General features: G+C 49.1%; 1 protein-coding gene across 2 annotated transcripts in view; it reads right to left on the bottom strand.

The window, feature by feature from the left end:
- Wdr91 (WD repeat domain 91) overlaps positions 1-22,222 on the bottom strand; it is a 34,287-nt gene extending 12,065 nt beyond the window's left edge. For both annotated transcript variants that reach the window (XM_028866114.2, XM_037203663.1), the window contains exons 1-9: positions 22,047-22,222; positions 20,641-20,820; positions 19,615-19,822; positions 18,052-18,134; positions 16,834-16,964; positions 15,726-15,891; positions 5,968-6,126; positions 2,342-2,529; positions 1,377-1,527 (exon numbers count right to left, since the gene is read on the bottom strand). In XM_028866114.2, coding sequence (XP_028721947.1) covers positions 1,377-1,527; positions 2,342-2,529; positions 5,968-6,126; positions 15,726-15,891; positions 16,834-16,964; positions 18,052-18,134; positions 19,615-19,822; positions 20,641-20,820; positions 22,047-22,169 — 1,389 coding nt within the window. In that variant the 5' untranslated portion in view covers positions 22,170-22,222. The remainder of the gene's footprint in view (positions 1-1,376; positions 1,528-2,341; positions 2,530-5,967; positions 6,127-15,725; positions 15,892-16,833; positions 16,965-18,051; positions 18,135-19,614; positions 19,823-20,640; positions 20,821-22,046) is intronic.
- Between the last annotated feature and the right edge of the window lie 987 nt (positions 22,223-23,209).

Raw genomic sequence — 23,209 nt, 5'->3', positions numbered from 1 at the left:
AGTGTACTGGCAGCCTGGTCCCCAGTATTTATTTGAGAAAGGGGCAGGGCACTGGAGAGGAGGGACTAAGCTGACGGTGATTAGGCCGGGGGGGGGGGGGGGGGGGGGGGGGGGGGGGGGGGGGGGGGGGGGGGGGGGACGGGACACTGCTGTCAGGTGAGATTAATGGTGGGCTCCAAGTGAGTATGCTCTCTCTCTTGAGGGTTGCTGAAAAGCGAGCTTTGCCCCGACTCCCTTCCTGGCTCGCCCTGGGATCTTTCCCTTTGACAGGAGCCACTGTTGTGGTGAAGGGAGCCTTCACCAGGATTGAGCAGAAGCTGGAACCATGTTCTTGAACCTACAGAACTGTGGGCTAGACAGACTTCTTTTCTTCATCAAATACCCAGCCTCAAGTATGTTGTTATGGCAACAGAAAGCAGTCTCCTGTGGTGTCTGGGAGAGGAGAATCATCCAGAAATACTCGGGCTGGTTACCTGAGAGCCTTTCCTCCCTCCTTTCAGTTTTAAGTCTCAGCTGTCCCAACCCTCCCTTCTCACTCCTACGCTCTCTCCCCTTCCGCAGGCCTGGCCCTGGCCCTGGCCGGTCTTGGGCTGCAGTGGCTGTTCTATTTGCCTTTACAGCTCTGGCTCCGTCAAGGCCTCAGAATACAGAGAGTATATAAGTATATACGCTCCCTGCCTCTGGGACCTTAGGACTCATTTGAGGAGAAGTACAGAAGAGAATAACAGAGATCTATGCCAGAGCAGCCCAGGTCTGGGGTACCCCAGGAACATTGGCTAGGCCATGGCCTCTGCACCCACTTGGGAAGTGGACACCAGTTCAGGGAACGCACTGAGATGAGCGTACTATGAGGACAACTCCTTCCTATGTTTCCCAGACATCTGGAAAAATCAGTGTCTGTCTCTTGGGCTGCAAGCAATCAATTTGAACTCCTCAGCTGCAAGCCCTCTCTCAAATAGAAAGTCCACTGGGAAAATGAGCCCTGGGCCACTCCCTGAGCCACTGGGCCTGTGGTGGGAACCACAGTCCTCTCACCGACATAAATCGCAGCTCTTTGTGCCGGGACGTAGGTCTCAGCAAGACAAGAGGGCATACTAATACCGTATCAAAAACACGGGTGTTGGGAGCGGGGAGGGTCAGAGATCCCCTGAGACAGACCAGCAGACAGGATCAAGTCTTCCACAGTCTCCAGAATAACTTCACGGTCACTCCAGGAGCCTGCTGAGGTATTCCTAGATCTGTGGTCCTGGCGCCCCAACTGGTGGCGGCCAGGGAGGAGACTCAGCTTACCTCAAGCTTGACCCGTCAAGAGCCTCCGTGACAGAACCTCGGAACACAGAACGCAGAGCAAGCTCGGTATGCAAAGTGTCACTTACCAGCCTGTCTCGCTTAGTGGCCCACTCCAGAGAGAGCAGCGGTGACTTAGAAATGGAGGATGCTTTGGTCTGCATGATGGGGTTGAAGGACCACACTTTGATGACCCCATCTACGTCTAAGCTGGCGACTCTCCTACCAGAGCAGTCCACTCTGTGACAGACAAAGGGCGGGGTTAGTGTCCTGGCCTCATCCTCTGAGGCCAACAATGATACCATCACTCTCCCAACTTTCCAACGGCATTAAAAACTAATGCTCAACACCTGCACTCAAAGGACACATGCAAACCACTCTAGAAACATTCATTCGTCCAAGAAACACGATCGGACACCAGAAACACGGCTCATCTTTCTGATAAAAGTAAGTAAAGATACTTACTGCATTAGCCTACTGAACTGACTCAGATCCCTGGAGCCCACGTAAGTGTGGAAGAACCAGTTCCCAAAAGCTGCCTTTGACCTCTATGTGCAAGCATACATTTACACACACACCAAGCACGCATACGCACAACAAGAAATATATAAATACACAAATGGAATACCAATACACACTGTGCCATACAAGGCTGTGCCGGGAACATGTGAGATGAACAACAGCAGAATGTGCCCTCGGGGAACCTGCCATCTGAGATTTGGGGCATCCCCATCAGGCTCCAAATCAACCCAAGAGCCAAGCACAGATCAGGGCTGTCCAAACATGAACTGTCTATGTCTTGAGGGCACATGCCCTTAGAGGCTGTTCTTCAAGGCCACGATTTCACTACGCCTACCTAAATACACACTTACACATGTTAAAATTTCCACACAAACACCAACACAAAGCAAACAAAACCGAATGGTCTGAGGGAGACCACTACAACAGTAGTGTCCAGTCCAGCAGGACTCCACTAACCCTCTCAAGGACACTTCCTGCCACCAACGTTCTCACACACTGCCTAAAATCCCAGCCTCCCCACCCCTGGGCCCACCTGCAGTGCATGATGGATGAATGGTGCTCCCCATACTCCTCCTGGCTCAGCACTATGAAGGGCTGCTCGGGGCGGCCTCCCTCAGAGCCTGCTGTGGACACCCGGGCCAGCGGTTCTACTGGCCCCGTGTGGAGTTCCAGGCAGGGCTCAGCTTCCGGGCCGCTGCCTTCCGGCTTCTTCTCTGTGCACTGTGACCAGCAAAGCAGGGACAGGTCAGCTTAGAAAGGGTCTCCTTCACCACAGGGACACACTAGATGACTACAGGCGGTCACTGCCACTTGAGGTCAGCTCGGAGCTTCGAGAGCTATGCACAGCTCCCCTAGGAGAGTAGGGTGCCTGCTTCCTGGAAACTGCAATCTCCTCAAGGCCCTGGTTGGGGAGAGGGCTGGCCTTGCCCTCTCTAATGGGACTCAGCATGACTGTGTCTTGGCGTAGTTCAGACAGAGGGTAGTGTCTCCCTCGTCAGGTTTACTATCACTGTGATGAAACACCATGACCAAAGCAAGTTGAGGAGCAAAGGGTTTATTTGGCTTCTGCTTCCACATCACTTTCCAAAATCAATAGAAGTCAGGACAGGAACTCAAACAGGGCAGGGTTCTGGAGGCAGGAGCTGATGCAGAGGCTGTGGAAGGGTACTGCTTACTGGCTTGCTCCCCATGGCTTGCACAACCTGCTTTCTTATAGAACCCAGGACCACCAGCCCAGGGATGGCACCACCCACAATGGGCTGGACCCTCCCACATCAATCACTAATTAAAAAAAAAAAAAATGCAGGGGTTCTCAACCTGTGGGTCTTGACCCTCACAGGGGTCACATATCAGATATCCTGTATATCTGAAATTTACATTATAATTCATAACAGTCGCAAAATTACAGTTATGAAGTAGCAATGAAATACTTTTATGGTTGGAGGTCACCATAACATGAGGAACTATATTAAAGGGTCGCAGCATTAGGAAGGTTCAGAACCACTACCCTACAGGCTTGCCTACAGCCCGATATTATGGAGGCATTTTCTCAACCGAGGTTCCCTCCTCTCAGATGACTCTAGCTTGTGTCAAGTTCACACAAAACTAACCAGCACACCTGAAACCTTGACAATTTGACACACAAACACATCACTGTTAACCTACAACCTTTCCTTTCTTGGTCATCCCCATAAACACACATTAATAAAAACATCACAGTATAAAACATTTCATAAACTTAAAAAGTCCCCCAGCCTTACAAATTGAAACACTTTAGAAGTTGTCTCTTTAAAAATATCTGGTCTCTTACAATCCAAAGTCCTGTAAAACTCCAAAATCTCTTTTTTAAAACTTGAAAGTCTCATAGCTGTGAGCTCCTGTAAAATCAAAAACAAATTAAATACTTTCTTCCTTCAAGAGAGAAGAACCAGGGCACAGTCACAATGTAAACAAAGCAAAACCAAACTCCAACAGTATAAATAACTCAATGTCCAACATCTGGGATCCACTCATGATCTTCTGGACTCCTCCAAGGGGCTTCTCTGGCTCCGCCCTCTGCAGCACACACAGTTGGTCTTCGAAGCTCAGGCAGGCTCCACTCTACCACTGCTGCTGCTCTTAGTGGTTGTCCCAAGGTACTGGCATCTCCAAACTGTTGGGGTCTCCTGCTACAAATAGCCTCTCCTGGCCTCTCTTCATGGTGCCAAGCCTTGACTTCTCTGTGTGACCCCTTTAATCACAGGGCTTCAGCTGCTATTGAGGCTATACCTTCACCAATGGCCTCTCCTGGTCTCTCACAATGCCAAGCCTCAGCAGCTCTCCATGACCCCTTCATGTCTCCAAAACCAGTACCACCTGGGTGGCTCTTATCTACCAAGTTTGGCTACCAGCCCAAGGTACAACCTTGGTCACCTCTGGATCACAGCTTCTGGTGGTGACTCTCAGAAAACACTTCCCAGAAGATTTCACCTCCGTGATGCCAGTCTCTTCTTAACCACCGTTAATGTCTCAGCTCAAGCTGTGCAAAGGTGTCTGTTCAATGGTACCAGTCTCTGGTAAATCCCAGCTGACTCTTTAGCCCCAACTGAGCAGAAGCACAGAATCATAATTCAAAATAGCAAACGTTCAATGGCCCTGACAGTCTTTAAGTAACTGTCAAATTTCCTTCTGAAACTTCACAAGCCAGGCCTCCACTGTCCGCATTTCTCTCAACATTCATTTCTTCCAAGCTCCCACAGAACAGCTCACCAAATTTTGAACACTTGATGGATCTTCTCACCCAAAGTTCCAAAGTTCTTCCACAATCCTCCCAAAAATAATATGGCCAGGTCTGTCCCAGCAATAGCCCACTATCCTGGTACAAGTTTCTGTCCTAAGTTTACTATTGCTGTGATGAAACACCATGACCAAAGCAAGTTGAGGAGGAAAGGGTTTATCTGGCTTGTGCTTCCACATTGCTTTCCAAAATCAATAGAAGTCAGGACAGGAACTCAAACCAGGCAGGGTTCTGGAGGCAGAAGCCGATGCAGAGATCATGGTAGGTGCTGCTTACTTGCTTGCTCCTCATGGCTTGCTCAGCCTGCTTTCTTATAGGACTGAAGACCACCAGCCCAGGGATGGCCCCATCCATAATGGGCTGGGCCCTCCCACATCAATCCCTAATTAAGAAAATGCTCTACAGGCTTGCCTACCGCCCGGTATTATGGGGGCATTTTCTCAGTTGAGGCTCCCTCCTCTCAGATGACTGTGGCTTGTGTCAAGCTGACATAAAACTAGCCAGCACAGGCAGGGAACAGTTTAACAGAGTTGACTGTGGGTAAGCCCCTGTGCTGAGTGACTCAGTTTATCCCTGACTTACGTCCAGATGATGATGGTACCACCCCACTTACAGCTGCGGACACTGGACTGAGGCAGAAGCTGGGCATCTTAGGGCACTGGCTGGCAGAGGGGAGAACCTGGGTGTGAAGCTAGATCTGTTGAAGGGCCTTGGCAGTGTGCCTACGCCAGCCAGCATCTCCTCCTGATGAGGGGACCAAGGAAACCGAGGCCAATGGCCAGGCATGAAGTGAGAGGCCCAACGACCTCCGCAGCAGGCCAGCATCTACCTCTCTGTGGCACCAAGAGTCCTTCACCACAATCCTTTAAATGGACAAGAGGGACCAACCGGGAGAAAGCATCCAAAAGGGTGAGCCGGTAAGTCACTTGGGCTTTTAGCAGAAACAGCTTACACTATCAGCAGGAGCAGATGCTGTCTCACAGTCTCAGAGCAAGAGAACCCTGTCTCCAGAGCTCCCCACAGGGACGATACGGCTATAGCATCTAACAGAGCAAGAACACGGCTGTCAGCACAGCAGCCACGCAGCAGGGACTCCGGGGGAGCAGAAGAAAGACGCCATGGGCCACTGTGTCAGACTTGAGGAGATCAAGTCCCTTGCTACCACACACAGGTCCCCCACGGGAAGGACAGGTACAGTGGGGTCCTCAGAACTCAGAGAGACCTTTCTGGCCCCTCTTGAGGAAATGCTACCAGGAGAAAAGCAGGCAAAACAGAACCCGAACACCAGTGTGATAATAACCAACCAGGCCAGAGCAGGCTCTGCCTGCCAGCAGAACCCAGAGGAACCCCGAGGGGTCCTCAGCAGCCTGGGCACCCTATACCTGGGAGGAGGAGGTGGAGAGCAGCTCCCTCCTCTCCTTGCCATGGTCCTGCAGACGCCGTTGGCGCTGATGTGTCCAGCTGGCCTCCCCAGGTGCTGGCCCGCTCAGAAGGCTCTTCCCATCCTTGGCCCCGGGCACTGCGTCCTTGCCCTTGGAAGCCTAGAGAATGAGAAGCAGGATGTGAAAAGTCTCTTCCAGGTTGTCCAGGCAGTGACTCTGGACCAGGAAGGATGCAAATGCCAGGGAGCAACTTCTCTCCCCACCAGCTCTCAGGACCAGACTGAGCTCCTCCTTGCCAGGTTACCTGCTGGCCTCAGTCTGCACTCACCGGACAGAAGCAGAGAGAATCCTTTCAATCCAACAGGAATTATCAACGTTTGTTACAGTGAAGGAACCCAGTACTTACTAGTAGGCCAGGCCCCACACTGGGGAATACCAGCATTTCTATGTAACAACATTTAGACAATGTTAAGTACACACACACATACACACACACACACACACACACACACACACACACACACACACACACACACATACACACACACACACACACACACACCTCAGCCAATCTCCTCTGCAGTGGAAAAAGAAACACAGTAAGTCTTGTTTGGGGCCAACTACAGGACTAAGCTGGCTATTGTGAACAAATAATGAAATGCTCAGTGGCAGGGTACTTGCCTAGCAGGCAAGAAGACCTGGGTTCAATCTCAAAAGCAGCAAAATAAAACAAACAAAAAAGCCAGAATCACTAAATCATTGGGTTTAAAAATGACTAAACCACCAGGCATTTTTAATAGAACTTATCTAGAAACGCAAGGATTTCAGTGTAAGGTAAATTAGAAAGGAAAGCCAATGATATTTTCCTAGCATTTTTTTTTTCACACCAAGAGTGATAAGGTCCAAGTCGATAGCAAAGGGATGAATGTAGTAATCACACCCATTCCACGACATCACTCCGCTTCCCATTAGAGAGGGAGGTGAGGATAACAGTTAGCGGGGAGTGCTGGGGCACCATGGTGTCCTCAAGTGCCAGCCTTCACCACACAGAACTCCTGGTCTCCTATTTCCTGACCCAGAGGGCAAGGAGGAACTCCCAGAAGTGGTCCCCTGACCTCCACATCTGTGTTGCAGTAAACGCATGCACATGACTGTCTCTCTCTTTTCCTCTCTCTCTTTCATACACACATACACACACACATACACACACACACACACACACACACACACACACGTTTTAATTTTTTTTTAATCTGAATTGAGATTCCATTTTATATACATCATGCTGGCACCAGCTCCGGGCTTGGGCACCAGACGCTGCGGGTGAGGCTCTGGAGAACCAGGAACTCCCATCCACTCCCGATGGGAAGTGAGAAAACCCAAACGGAGACGCTAGGGAAGACAGAGTTCTTTATGCCACCCTTTCATAGGTCAGTGAGGTAGGTAGGAAGTGGGCAGGAACAACATGACTAAAACATCAGTGAGAATGAAGCCACAGTACAATCAACGTTAACGCCGTCAATCAAATTCCTACAATGCAGGCTGAGATGGAGTCCCTGGACGGACAGGGCCTAGAGCGACGACAGGTGCTGGAAGAACTGTGTACTGCTTGATGACGACACCTGCCCACCAGGACATTCAGCCCTTCTGAGAGTTTCTTTCACCATCGAGCTCCCTCAGACTATCTATAATTCCCATCTGACGGCAGCCGGCAGCCTGCACGACCCTGGCTATCGACAGCTAACCATGAGTGCAGGCACTGATGGTGAGGGGAGGCTGCAGGGCCCGCCAGTGTCTGCCAGGACAGCTGACATCAGCCACTCGCGTTCTAGGACAGGCTGGCTGTTCCCTATCCACCAAGCTGAAGACCAAAAGTGTTTTGGGTTTCATTTTTCCAGCTTCAGAATATTTGCAGACATATTATGACATATCTTGGGGATGTGACCTGCATCTAAACATGAAACTCATTTATGCTTCATATACTTGTTATACACACAGCATAGAGATAATTTTATATAACAGTTTTACAGGTCTGGGGATTTAGTGGTAGAGTGCTTGCCTATTGTGTGCACAGCCCCGGATTTGGCACCTGGTACTGGAAAACAAATAAAACAAAAACAAACCCCACCCTGGATAGTTCACATTCCACATTCCTGGACTACAGAGGCCTGACGTTTATAAGGAGAACGTCTGAGGAACTATTTTGCTGACAATTTCATTTAACAGAAAGGAAAGGAAAAGATCCACCACACTGGGCCCATCACGGACTCACAAGAGAAGCTGGCTGGCTACGCTCATGTGACAAAATGTCTTGAGGAAAGGGTGACTTGGCCAGAATGTGTGAAGGAAACAGGATCCCAGCACAGGGAGACAGGGGCTTTGGGAACATAGCTCAGAACATCCAGAGAAAAGAAGAGATTTTAAAGGGAAAAGGGTGCCCATGTGTGGGACAGCAGATCTGAGGGGAAAACGCTGGTCACTGGATGTCCAAGAAGAAAGCAAACGGTTCCAGGAATGAGTGGTGCATTCGAGTCATAAAGAGTAATGCAGACCTACCCGAAAGTGTGAGAACTGGGGCTGCAGAGAGGCCTCCGCCACACAGGCGTGAGGATCTGAGATGAGCCCTATCACCCACATTTGAAAAATAAAACACAATAAAGCCCGGTGTGGAAGTGTGTGCTTATGATCCCAGTGCTGGGGCAGCGGGGACAGGAGATCCCCGGGGCTCGCCGTCCTACTCAGTGAGTTCCAAGCCAGGTGAGAGACCCTGTCTCAAAAAGAGGTGGATGGCACCTGAGGATTGACACCCAAAGTTGTCCTCCGGCTTCCACGTACGCACATGTACACCTGCACACACACATACCTGCACACACATCAGCAAAGTACTAGGTAAGTTAAGTCACAGGCTATGCAGAAGCCCTGACAATAATAAGCTGAAGACATGGCTAGGGACTTGGTGTGGAGCAGAAGAGAAGAAAGGAAGGGTCTATTAAGGCTTCAGATTGCGTGGCCGACTGATAACAGCTAAGGCAGAAAGAAGCACTTCTCCTCTGTGGCTTTTCCCTCCTCTCCTCACACATGGAGAATTTCTTATCAACTGTACTCATGACTGTTCCCCTCCAGACAAGAAGAGAGACACTTGCCGGTCTGCTAGAAACCTTAGAGAGCAAGAACGGTAAGCTACACCACTCAGACATGGCCCATGTGAATTCCAAGGATTAGAAATGTGCCAATAGCTGTGGATGGGTCCTGGGAAGACACGTGCCAGTGAGAGCAAGTGTCTGCTCCTAAGACGGGCTTGGGAAGAATGGCGTGAGGAAGGGGTCTGTTCAAGTGGGGGGCACTGTTGAGGACAAGGTCTGCTGTGTCACATGCTTCTTCAGATAATGATCTGAGGCCATAGAGCAGGCACCGACAGCCACATCACATCTCTAGACGGCTGCCTATCTCATGCCGTGTCTGTTATCCAGGGACCACAGGGTACCCCACCTCTGCACAAGAAGGGAGGGAGAGAGCACTGGGAACTCTCCTCTGCTCATTTATTCCCAGTGAGCAGTGTCCTTCCCTCTTTCAACATGTGGTGCTGAGGGGCTCCATTCAGATGGTACGGAGGCTGCGGATTCTCTGGCTGGGTCAAGAGCCCTCCAAGACCTCCCCAGTCAAAGCAGAGCACCCGCAGGAAGACCCAGAGAGGTGGGGGCTCAGGTGTAAAGACACTTGTCACATATCCCCAATGACCTGAGTTAAGTCCCCAGAACTCACGGTGGAAGGAGACAACTGGTTCCTGAAAACTGTCCTCTGACCTCCACACATGTGCCATGGTGTGTGTTCACATGCGCACACACACAATAATAATAATAATAATAATAATAATAATAATAATATAGACATATATTATATAATAATACATATTTTATATAACATTGTATCATATAGAACATAATATACATTATATTTTATAATATAATATTATGATGATAATAATTTTTATCTTTAAAAAGAAAAAAAAAACAGCAAGAAATAAAAAGGGATCCTTCCCTCACAAGTCAGGAAGGCATGGGGGTCGTTCAATATATTACCACACCAGAGCCCCGAAACTTCTATTTTCCAAAATGAAAATACAAATGGGTATGAACAAAGGGGATACAGTAAAATAAGAAGAGGGGCCTTTCAACAAAAGAGTCATTGATACCAAGAGAACACAGGCCTAAGTGTGACTTCTCAGCTGAGGCTGGGGACGAGAAGACAGCGTCCTTCAACGCTAACTGTGGTGGGCACGAGATACCAATACAGCAGGTATTGTAAAGATACCTTTAGAAAGGAGGTAAATGTGTGTCTATATGGCTATAAATGTGTGCAACTTTAAAAAATGTTTTCCGTGACATCACTAGTCACTGGAAGTTTTGAGGACAAACCTCCTAAAAATCCTACCTAGTGGATGGGGCTGGAGAGATGCTCGGGGTTAAGACACTTACTGCTCTTGCAGAGAACACAGGTTCAGTTCCTGGCACCCACAAAGGGCCTCACAACCATCTATAACTCCAGGCCCAGGGTACCCAACGCCCTCCTCTGGCCTCTGTAGGCACCAGGCATGCATGTGGTGCACAGACATACTTGTAGGCAGACATACATAAAATAGGCCTTAAAATCAAAAGCCCTAACAAGTGGATTGACACAACATTCAGATGGTCTAAATGCTATCCAGTCATAACCTGCCTGGCTCCCAGCAGTTCAGAAGAGGTGTCTGTAGCCTGTCTTTTGTGATTTGCTCCTTCTGGAGACAGATGCATGGTGACTTATCAGTGCCTCAGAACATACAGAAGGACTCCAAAATCACAGTTCCTAGAGAGTCGTCGAGCGTTGGTGGGAAACAGGTCTCATCTGAAGGTCAAGGTCACCCAGAAGACAGGGTCTCATAGCACACACACTGTAGACAGGCACCCTTTCCCATCCTGCCCAGCTCCGTGGACACAGGCCCAGGCCAGCTGTCCCTAGCACTGGTGTCTCAGTGGGGAAGAGGGGATTTGCAGAGGTTGTGGGTGCTTTCTTTCTGTACGTGACAGCCAAACAGGGCTATGTCCACAATGGGGTAATTCCCACCTGCTGCCCCCGACTCACGGAGTGGGTGTGAAAGGCCCAGAATTACTGCTCAAGGGAAGGATGCAGCAGAGCGGAAGCCTCAGCCTTCCCACTGTGGTTGACAATTGTTGGCTCTCGCAGTTACAGAGCCCAGAAGACTTTGGGAACTGTGGTTTATAGGTACCCCCTCACTCCCAATCCTGCCTCCAGATTTCTACTGAAACCCTGCAGAGCGTGTGTCCACAATGGAATGAAGCCAGATGTCACGGCTCTGCCCTGTAATCGCAGCACTCAGAAGGCTGAGGCAGGAGGATTGCCAGAGTTTGGGGCCAGCCTGAGCTACAGTGTAGGACTCCATCTCACTAATAATAACAACAGCAACAGTAACAATAATTCTATGACCATTCAGTAAGAGTGATCATGATTTCCATGACCTGTCATGAGCAGGCAAAATGCTGTGAGTAAAATTTACAGCACTCTATGTAGATAAAACTTCAAGGAGGAAAGTCTATTAACTCTATATGTTGCTCACTTAACAATAAAATAGCATTTGTGTTTTCTGTGTGCTCGTCCTTTAACAGCAGAGAAGAGAAAAGAATTCTGGGATGGTGAGGGAAGATGGAGCCTAACACGCACTGGCCCAGCTAGCTGGTGTAGAGCCCTGTCAGTGGCTTCGGAGTCCACAGGGACACACGGCCACATCACAGGAAGTGCCCCCACCTCGTACTGCATTTGACAGCGGTGAGAGAGACAGCTACAACACTATCTGAACATCACTTACGACAAAAGGACAGACATGAGAATGTCGTCGTCCCTCCCTCCCTCCCTCCGCCCCCCAAGGGAGGAGCTCCGTATGGGAGGGATATCGCCATGGCAACCAGAGTAAACAGAGAGTGGGGTGGACAGAGAAGCTCAGGACACTGGGAAAGAGAAGGGTGGCTCTAAACAAGAAGCCCCCTTCTGTGTGGCCTGGGGGACAAGCTAAGGTCACCAAAGGTTTAACTCAGGAGATAAAGGGCTTGTACTGAGAGCTGCCGGCAAGCAAATGCCCAGCTTAGAGAGCAGTGAGAGCCACAGCACAGGGGACTCCAGGCTGATGTGCAGCAGGACGGGAGAGGGGTGACCCTGAAATCTGCTTCCAGCTCTAAAGCCCTGTCGTTCCCTGGAACCTCAAATCTACAAGTTATTTTTACAACTGAAGCAAATGCTGAGCCTAAATAACCTACCATCATCTGGAAACAGCAAATGAGGATATTGGGGGGACGGCCCAGAGGGTAAAGTGTCTCCCAAGGGAGCATGAGGACCTGAGGTCGGTTCCCTAGCACCCATGGTGAACTCCAGGCTCAAAAACAAGACACTTGATGTTAACCTCTGTCCTCAATATACACACACATACACCCACACACTCAAGTACACGTACGTGTACTGCAAAGAGACACGTACATACAAAAAATTAAAAATAACAATAACAGAAAATGGCCTAGTCAAAAGAAGCCAAAACTGTACAATGGAAAAAAGAAAGTATCTTCAACAAATGGTGCTGGCATAACTGGATGTCAACATGTAAAAGATTACAAATAGATCCATATCTGTCACCATGCACAAAACTCAAGTCCAAGTGGATCAAAGACCTCAACATAAATCCAGTTACACTTAACCTGATAGAAGAGAAAGTAGGAAGTAGTCTTGGACACATGGGTACAGATAACTTTCTAAATATAACACCAGTAGCACAGACACTGAGAACAACAATTAATAAATGGGACCTCTTGAAACTGAGAAGCTTTTGTAGAGTAAAAGACACGGTCAATAAGACAAAAAGACAGCCTACAGAATGGGAAAAGACCTTCACCAAACCCACATCTGACAGAGGATTGATCTCCACAGTATATAAAGAATTCAAGAAACTAGACATCAAAATACTAAACAATCCAATTTAAAAAAATGGGCTAAAGAGCTAAACAGATTTCACAAAACAAGAACTACAAATGGCTGAAAGACATTTAGGAAATGCTCAACATCCTTAGTCATCAGAGAATGCAAATCAAAACCACTCTGAGATACCATCTTACATCTGTCAGAATGGCTATGATCAAAAACACTAATGACAGTCTATGTTGGAGAGGATGTGGAGCAAAGGGAACACTCCTCCACTGTTGGTGGGAATGTAAACTTGTACAACAACTGTGGAAATCAGTATGGCGGTTTCTCAGAAAATTGGGAATTGATCTACCTCAAGACCCAGCCATACCACTCTTGGGCATATACCCAAGAAATGCTCAATCATACCACAAAGATACATGCTCAACTATGTTCATAGCAGCATTATTCATAATAGCCAGTACCTGGAAACAACCTAGATGCTCGTCAACTAAAGAATGGATTAAGAAAATATGGTACATATACACAATGGAGTACTACTCAGCAGAGAAAAACAATGAAAGCATGAAATTTGCAGGCAAATGGATGGAACTAGAAAATATCATCCTGACTGAGGTAACCCAGACCCAGAAGGACAGTCATGGTATGTACTCACTCATAAGTGGATTCTAGATATAAAGCAAAGGACAATCAGACTGTAACCCACAGAACCAGGGAGGTTACGTAGCAGGGGCGACCCTAGGATGACTGTGGCTTATAATAAGTTTTGGTTTTACTCAATCACTGGGCAAGCTTCAGTGAAACATTTCACTATTAGGATAAGAATTTGTACTGTATCAAGCTGACAATAGAAAATAAAATAAAATAAAAAATAATAAAAAAAAGTTTAAAGAAAAAAAAGACTTCGTCAATTTTTTTTTCAGATTGTAGACAGCTGTGGTCTCCTTTAGGGATCTGGAAAGTGCACTGAATATACAACACAATGACCAAACTTGGGCGCGATTGTATTTTAGAGGCAGCTAACAAATGCTTCCCTGAGAACTGCACATTTTTACCCTCACCTTTAGCTGTAAACTGCACAAAAAAAATACACCATGCCATTCAGCTTAACTATGTGACTCATAATTCCTGAACTTATCAAAACCATGGCCACAGGCCTATCCAAAACAGTCTTTGTGTTTGCTCTCAACCTGAATGAAGCTGGATTTCAAGAGACTCAACACTCCACCCACCATCTATCAAGCTTCTAAAATGCTGCCCGCTGAGAGAGACCCAGAAAGCAAACAGCAGAGCACGCCTAGCCGCATTCTGAAAGACCCGAAGTTCTACTTGTAAGATTTGAACTTTCAGAAAAGCAATGGCAGAGGTAGCTCTGACTGATTTATGACTGTCTGCACCCTCAGGGATGCCGAGGGGGCGGGGGGGGCAGTCACGGGGGGGGGCAGTCACGGGGGGGGGGGTCACACCGCATTGACAGTCCTTGAGATCTCAGGGCTGATTCCTAGGACCTTCAGGAGCCCAGCTCCTACCAAACTTTACTGTTTAGCCTCTGCTGGGCACTGCTGATACCAAGGGCACTTCTGTCGGCTCTATTCCTTCCCTAAGAGTCAACACTACTAATTATCCCGAGCAAACTGGGGAGAGTTTAATGAGCCAGAAGTAAAAAGAAAGTTGCCTGAATCCAGAGCCCATGTTGTCTTTCCCAAGGTCCCGCTCAGTGTCTCCCGCTCAACAATATTAACTCATACACAGTCCTGTAGCCATCTGGTGCAGACTCCCAGCATGCTGGGCACAAGCTGACTCCTAAACTGCTCCAAGGGAGGTAGAGGAGGAAGGTATAGACTGTGACAATTTGCTCTCTCAGTAACTAGTAAAAACACATCAAAAGAGAAATCGAGGTCCCTTTTACATCTTCTACGTGATGACATCCAGTTATGCCAGCACCGTTTGTTGAAGATACTTTCTTTCTTCCATTGTATAGTTTTGGCTTCTTTTGACTAGGCCATTTTCTATGATTATTAAATCAAGTGGGACTCTTGGACATAAGCTGACATCAAAGGCCTCTTACCATATACCATTCAATTGAAGGATGGTAGAAATCCTTTGCAGAATCAGCAAACAGCACATGTAAATGAAGGCACAGACTTAAGGCTAGCTCTTTGATTTACTGTTTGGCCCGACACTTGTTTTATATCACTCAAAATTCAAAATTCCATAACTGTCAGAATTCACACTTGAGCTACCTAAACACTCAAAACCCCTTATGAGTTCACAGGAAGCCTAAGCAAAGGGAAGAGACCCCTCCAAACCTCCTCTCTGCCACCATCTGTCACTTCACTAATGGAGCATGGCAGACTGAGAGTGGTCACAGACGTGACGGAGGGCACAGCTACTTGGGGCTGGAAGGCCGAGAGCGAGGGCCTGAGGTTCAATGAGCTCCACTGTTGGCATGTCCACGCACACGCTGCCCTCCATCCCAGCATCACGCCCTTCACTGCCAGCCAGAGGTGAGATGGGAAAGGGGTTTATTAGGTGGATTTTCTGGTTTTTCCCCTCAATCCCTCCTCTACAGTCTTATCTCTCTCTGTTCTCCTCCTGCAAAGAATGCCCGGGTCTACAAGGTTGGGCGGGAGGTTGGAAGGGAGAAGAACGAAAAGGAGAAATGAATTTGGGATCTCATAGCACATTCAAAACTTTGGCCCTGAAAAAAGGACCCACGAGTTCATGTGTGACAAGGAGTCCTGAGTGAGATGGTGGAAGTATTTTGACAAGCACACCAAGGCAGGGCCCACACTCACCTGACTGCTGAGAGAGTCTTTCTTGGCTGAACTCTGAGTCTGAGGGGGGCCTTGGGCAGGTGACAGCCTTGAAGGGCTCTTCTTACTCTGAGGTAGCAGTGAGGACAGGAAGCCCACTCGAGGCGACTGGGAGAGGGAGGCAGTCCTCTGGCTGCACACCATGGCTCTGGCCAAGTAAACACACCACAGCGTTAGGGCCTGGAGGGGAATGAGGAGGATCCAAGAACACAGAACTCCTGGCCCAGGTCAGTGACTGGGGCCTTGGCTAGGTTCTGAGGCCTGGGCTTGGAGGTGGCACGATTTTTGGGACCATTTCTTGAACAAAGAACCAGAAGTTCATCTGGCCCAAAAAGTGCAGTCTGTGGCTCTTAGAGAGAGACCCAGGAAAGCTCAGAATGCCTTGTCCGAAGGCTGCTGGCCGCACATCCACACATTTCTACCGAGCACCTGACTGTATTAATCCAAATGGGGATGAGCCAGGGCGAGACAGGATGGGATGCAAAGACTTAGCATGAAAAAAAAAAAAAAATAGGGAAGCTCATTATGTGTGGCTGTCATTTGCTCTGCACTGGAATAGTTTGAGAACATGAAGTTACATAAAATATGCCACTAAAATAAACTGTTTGTCTCCTTCTACTTTCTCTACGCATCTACTAAAAACCTTCTCATTGCATCTTTGATGGGCACTTGACTTCCAGCTACACAGCTACTGCCTCCCTTCTATCACCTCAGACTTCTGCTTCAACTGGCTGTTCTTCAAAGGTCACTCCAACTTCTCCCCCATACTGCCTACCTCTTGACACCCTCAGCAGCTTCTCCTGAGGAACATCCCCACCTGTGGTGACTAGTCCTTCCATCCTATGAAGCAGCTTCTCAGGACTCCACCACCACGGACCCTGACACAGCTGTATAGTTCTCCATCCCGGGAAAATCTTAAAGAGTAGGGACCTTACCAACTCGGAACCAGGTTTGCCAAAGCCCCCTCTGGCAATTCTCCCTCAGCAGACACAGGGGGCCACCAGGGAGGAAGTCAGTGTGATGTTCAGAAGAGCAGAGACAGCAGCCCCCCCCACCCCCCACTGACCCTGACACCCTCAAGCACACTCACAGCTCCGAGTCCCCAAGGCGGTCCATACTGGAGACATAAGGTGGGAGTTTGTGTTGGACCAAGGCCTCTTCCTCTTCCTGCTGCTGCTCTTCCTTCTTGAGCCGATGGATTTCAGCTTGCAATGCAAAAAGCTGTGGAGGGGCGAAGCTCAGTGAGCCAGTGACCTCACGTGACCTTCCCTCGACTCAGGGAGCTTCCCTGACACGCCACATCCAAACCCAGCTGTAAGGAACACTTCTGCTCATCAAACAGTGGGAAAGTGAGTCACAGCTGATAATGGCCTTCAGGGGGTTGAGAAAGCCAGTCACCCTTAGACACCCAAAACCACCATGTTGTCTTTTTATCATTTGATTTACTTCCTCTAATCACTTGACTTGTTTCTTCCTGAATTCACTGGGGGAGCGGGGATCCTGCTTTGATGTTTGGAATCTGCAAAATGGGCCTTTGAAACTTGCAGAGAAAAATATTTTTAATGCATTATGGTATTACAGCATCTTTAGCCCTTGCCTGGAGACAATGAGGCAGCATCCAAGAATCTCAAACCCCCAAATAGCTTAAAAGCTTCCTTTTCCCAAAAATATCACTGACATGGATCTTCATTTCAAGATGGGGAGACTCCTCAGGCAAAATGTAAAGGCAAGCCCCGGCATCTTGGAGCTAGTCTTTCATCAAATATGTCGCTGAATCAGAACAATTTTATCCGGGTTATAAACAATATATGTGTGGCTCTAAGGAAAAAGACTGGGAAGATAATTGACAGATGGGGGCTGAGGAGATGGCTCAGCAGTCAAGAGTGAGTGTTGACCTTGCAGAGAACCCGAGCACCCACATCCAGTGGATCACAGGAGGGGAACTCCAACTCCAAGGGATCTGACACCCTCTCTGGCCTGCAGGGGCACCTACACCCGCATCCACACACCACACGCGTCATTTAAAGGAAAAAGATGAAAACATCCAAGGTGTGCCGTGTTGCAAAACACACACCGTCTTTCCCTTTTCACAAGTCGGTTCTTGTTGCCACGCTGCTCATGCAGCACACCCCCGATTCCAAGCGTGACTCTCACCTCTGGTTATCAGGGCTGGCATAGCCCCAGATCCCCAAGCTTGGTGACTCACTTTTCATCTGAGAACAGTTCACCTTTTCTATATTTAACCAGCTCTCCGCTGCTACCCAGAAGCAGAAGTGCTTCCCAGCTGCCAACCTGACTCAGAACGAACCTTCTGACGCAGAACTTCATTTTCTTCTTGAACCTGGTTGGTCCTCTGGCACTCCGCATCGAAGTTCAGGATCACGGGGACAGGTGCATAAGGTTAAAGAATAAGTCTGCCCAGAAAGATTTCCAAATCCTTCCCAGTGAAACCCTCGACTATGAGACACAGGGAACAGAGGAGAGATCGGGCATTGTGGGAAGGCAAGAGTCTCTTCCAGTCCCTGGGCTTCCAGTCCCTGCTACTCCAGACCACCTGACTCCTTTGGACTCAGAGACACATGACCAACTGCCTAGCCATCCCTTGCATAAGACAGAAATCCAAACTCGGTCATTTTCCCCAGCACCAGCAGTAAAGAGCTAGCATTCAGTGGACTTCACAGTCTACCCTTTAGCAAGGTCAATGCCAGCAACCCAGCTCAAAGCAACACCGGAAGCAGGATCAGCCACTTCTCCAGGCTGTATCTCTCCCTGGCAAAAATTTAGATGGACAAACCATTCTGCAGATTGCATAGCCACACATGCCCCAGGAACAACCAACCACACGCCAGCTTAGGGTACTGGTTCTTCCCAGCTGCTGCCCAGAGTTCTACTGGAATCACAGAGCCTGTCTTCGGAAAGCAAACTGTAGTTCCAATGTGCATGACCTACTTTGCAGGGTCATGACCTGTTTTGCACTGAAAAGATAATGAGCAACAGGTTCCAGCTGCCCTGGAGAGCCCAGGTGGCCATGCTAAGTTCTTTGGAAAGTCCTCAGGAGAAGCAGGAAGGAGAGAAAGGCAGTTTTGGTAAAGGCTGGTTCACACTTATCCACAACAGGAAGCGGGAGAGAAAGCAAAGGCAGGAACCTCCATCAGAAAATGTCCTTCCCAGATGCAGTGGGTGGACTTCTACCACACCCAAATTTATCAGTGCCTCAACAGGCACCCCATTTCGATGAGACTCCCTTCTCTCATAGATTTTCAGCCTAGAAAACATGAACAACAAGACTTCTTCTCGAATCAGATCTTGAGCCTTCCACAAAGAGTTGTAGGCAGTGAGTTATAGTGATGTTTTCTCTCCCTCCCTCTCTCTCACATACCCGAATACATATCCGTAAAGCTACTCTATACTCTGGCAAGTTGAGGCACACTGAGGTCACTGTCCCAGAAAGTAAACCAAACACAAACTCTGGCAGAAAGCTCCAGCCCAAGAAGTGTTTTCATTTGCCACCAAACCCCAGCAAAGGTAAGTGACACCCCCCAGAAACATGTGCCACACACAGAGAGGGTACTCTCAAGGCTGGCTGCTCCTAACCTTTGAGCTGACTGGCCGAGTCAGGTACCCAGAAGCTGCCAACGGCCCTGCCCATGCACACCAGCTGTTCCTGACAGCACAGATGCAGAACTAAGAATTATGACTCCCTGGACTGCGGACAGAAATAACCACAATTTGTCCAGTCCCTCAGATGACACACGTCAGTGATCTTCGGGTGTTCTGTGAAAGAAATGGCTACACCATGAGCGGTGGCCCCTCCTCAGAGTGTCCGGGGACCTCAGACTGTGGACACAGCCCCAGACAGCAGGAAGGATATGCATACACTGGAAGAGGACGCTCAGGAAGTTGTGCAGAGAGACGATGAACGTGTCAGCCCACTGCCGAGAAAAGTAGGTAGCAAAGGTGGGGTTGGTGTCTGGAGACGGCAAGAAGGGCAGAAGAAACCAGTCCTTCCATTCAGCCTGGTTCTGGAGTTCCGCGGCCTGCTTGGCAAAGAATTCCTGTGCCTTGTCATTTCTGTTTGTCTGCCAAGATACAAAGAAGGTTGCAAGGGAGGGGAAAGAGACAAGTCCACAGGTCAGGTTCTTCACTGCTGCCGAGAGGACAGCCTTTGAATGGCTCCTGTCAAGCCAGTGACAAAACTGTATCCACAACCTCCACAGTAAGAAGGAAATCATCACCCTGTTCTCGTTCCAAAGCTGGTTCAGTCAGAAGTTCTGGGACTAAGGTAATAGCTCACCCGGTTGGTAGAGCATTGGTCTCCAATGCACAGAGCTCTGGGTTCAATTCCTAGCACCAAATAAAACCAGGCATGGTGGCACACCTGTACACCTAGCACTTGAAATACAGAGCTAGAAAGAGCAGAAGTTCAAGGCCATCCTCAATTACATATCAAGTTTGAGGACACCCTGGGATCCACGAGACCCAGTTTCAAAAACAAAAATAAACTGAGGCTCTAATGACGAAGGCCACCCTGAAATCTAATCCCTGGCTGAAGTCCAAGTATCTGAATTAGTCCCCAAGTCAGCTACATTTTGTTGTTTTGTTTTGTTTTGTTGGGACAGGGTTTCTCTCTGCAGCCCTGATTGTCCTGGAATTCACGCTATAGGCCAGGCTGGCCTCGAACTCTGAGATCCACTTGAGTGCTGGGATTAAATGCTTGTGCCACCACTACCTGGCGACAGCTGCATTTTTTTATTTCTCAAAGTTTATATTCTTTGAAATGCTACACAAACTGACATGCTTAAAACCAACAGGACAAAGAGCTGGGGAAACCAAATCGAATGATCGACAGATAATAAGACGTGGGAGAGACAGGGAAGCAGTCAAAAACAAGAAGAACCTGGATCGTATAGACAAGATAAAAGCGGAACAGGCTGGTTTTCAGTTTGTTGATGGTGGGTCGATATATGTCCTCCAAACGGCTGAAGAGCCTGCGCTCCAGGTAGCTCCAATAATCCCGAAGGGCAGCCAAGTCATACACCTGCATCAGCTGCTGCAACTGGTCCACAATCTTGTCCACCTGGTGAGAGACAGCGTCACTGGAGGTGGCCAAAGACAGAGGATATGCCCACCTCACTACACACAATACAAATTTCGTATTCCTCCTGTAGCTCCCAGACGTAAAAAAACGTAGACCTCAGATGGCAACCTAAAAAATTTCCAAGATGTGTTAACATAACAGCTTTCCTAATTATTTTCTGAAGCTAGATATATGGCTTGACCCTCTAGCAAGCTCAGAAACTCTGGTAAGCAAGAGCTTCGGCTCCAGGTGTTGGGTCTCCTTGACCAACTTGTCCATGTCACTTTAACTTCGGTCTTGGTTGCCTCACATTGCAAAAATAAATAAGAGTGAAAACGCATTAGACAGCCTCCAGGGTCCTCCTCCCAGCTCCACAGCTTCAGGATTCCACGATCCTGCAGGTCATCAGCGTCCCACCCAAGCCTCGGTGGCTGCTCCCTTCAGCGGAAGACAGTCACACCAGGGTAGACAATCTGAAAACTGTTTTGGATACCAATGTCTATTCAACTCTTTTGTTTTAGAAGTAGATCAGAGGCCTCTGCTGTCTGGAGTAGGGAGACGCTTTGCTTTGCCACCAAGTAACCACTAACCTCGCACGGCAGGAACCAATACCCTAACTTCCTTCCGTCGCTTCAGCTACGAGCTCACTCCTCCCTCAATCCATCTGCCCAGGACATGCAAACACACAAATCACAGAAGTTCCAAGCACCTCTCAATGGAAAAGAGTATCACAGAAGTTTGTGTTTTAAAACGTGCAGGGAGGTCTTCCTGAACTGCAGGATAAAAACTGCCAATGATCCCCTGATAATCCCCTAGAGATCTGAACCCAGACAGCGTTCTGGGCTGCAGCCCCCTTTGCTCCCGCTACTATAGAGAGACAAAATTTGAATATTTCTTCTGCCAGAACTCAACCTTGGCTCTTAAAGCGTCGTAGCCACGCAGGCCAACCATTGGCCAGCACCTGCAGAGAGGCTGGCATGGAGTGGAGCCCTGGACCAGGAATCAGGGACCTGAGCCCCGATGCTCCTGACTCACTGAGCAACTTCAGGCAAGTCACAACCATCTCCCGTCCTCAGTTCCTCCTATGCCAAGCGAGGGCCAGACTCGAGATGTCTGCGGTCTCCCACCATGCAGTGACAGCGCCGCCCTCGCCCCGGAGGGCAGTGCCCGAGCAGGAGGCCCGCTCCCCTATCTATCCGCCTCCGCCGCCCCTGCCGGCCCCTCACCCTGAACCCCTTCTCTTTGTCCGCCTTGATCTCCGCATCCAGCTGCCGCAGGGTATGCGTGAACCCACGGAAGAGCAAGTACTCCCGGACCAGCTCGTCCGTGCGTTCCACCGCCTCCGCCATCGCTGCGCGCGCGCGCGCTCGCGCCGCTAGGGACCCCGGCGGCTAAGGGCGGAGGGGCGGGGCCTGGCGGGACGGGGCGGAGCCGAGGTCGGGCGCCTCGTACGTCACGCCACGGCCAGCCTACCCATCGCGCGCCCCGCCCCCGCCGGCGCCCCGCCCCCGCCGGCGCTCCGCCCTTCCTCCGCTGTCCCTCTCGGCCGGGTTCCGGATGAGTCCTGCCGGGCCGAGTTTTCTAGGAGCCCTGGAGTGTCACCAGAGTCACTGACACCGCTGCCTCGGTCCAAGGAAAGTAGGACTGGACCTTTCGAACGTTCCAGATAGTCACGGGGCGGGAAGGCAACTGATGTTCCCAGCGTACTGGCATGACACTGCAAAATCTTTTGTCCTCTGCCCTCCCCTTACAAATGGGGAACACCCGAGCCCCAAAAGGTAGAGTGACCAGTGTGAAGTCAACTCCCAGAAGCTCAGTTTGCCTCTCTTTTTTTTCTTTCCTGTGCTGGGGACCGAACCCAGGACCTCATCACACGCTAGGCAAGCATCCCATGGCTGAGCTGCTGCGCCTGCCTTCCGTTGTTTGGTTTGGTTTAGGTGTGGTCTTGGTTTTTCTCACAGTCTCACTAAATTGTCCACACACGTCTTGAACTTGGCAGTGACAAACCCTGCACCACCAGGCCTGTCTGTCTGGCCCTGAGTTCCCGAGTAGGAAGAATTAACTGTACCAACCAAAATGTACCCTTAGAGGAAAAAAAGGTAAGTTTCAGAAGTGTGTGGCCTATGGTCCCAGTTTCTCATTTGTTTGCTTTTTCAGTTGTATTTTTGTGAACATTTTTTGAACTCGGGAAAATTGTAAAACAACTTACGTTTATTTCCTCTGAAGGACTTTCAGTTCCCTTTTCTCTTTCTTTTTTTGATTATTTGAAGTTTTTACAAGGCATACATATTTTGCCTTATTTCTTCATCTTTGAAATGACAATGATAAGGCCCACCTTGCAGAGTCATAATGAAGATTTGATAAGATAGTGCCTGAAGAGCCAACTGGT

Source organism: Peromyscus leucopus, chromosome 3, assembly GCF_004664715.2.
Source record: "Peromyscus leucopus breed LL Stock chromosome 3, UCI_PerLeu_2.1, whole genome shotgun sequence".
NCBI classification, from domain to species: Eukaryota; Metazoa; Chordata; class Mammalia; order Rodentia; family Cricetidae; genus Peromyscus; species Peromyscus leucopus.
This window is presented reverse-complemented; position numbering and strand designations above follow the sequence as displayed.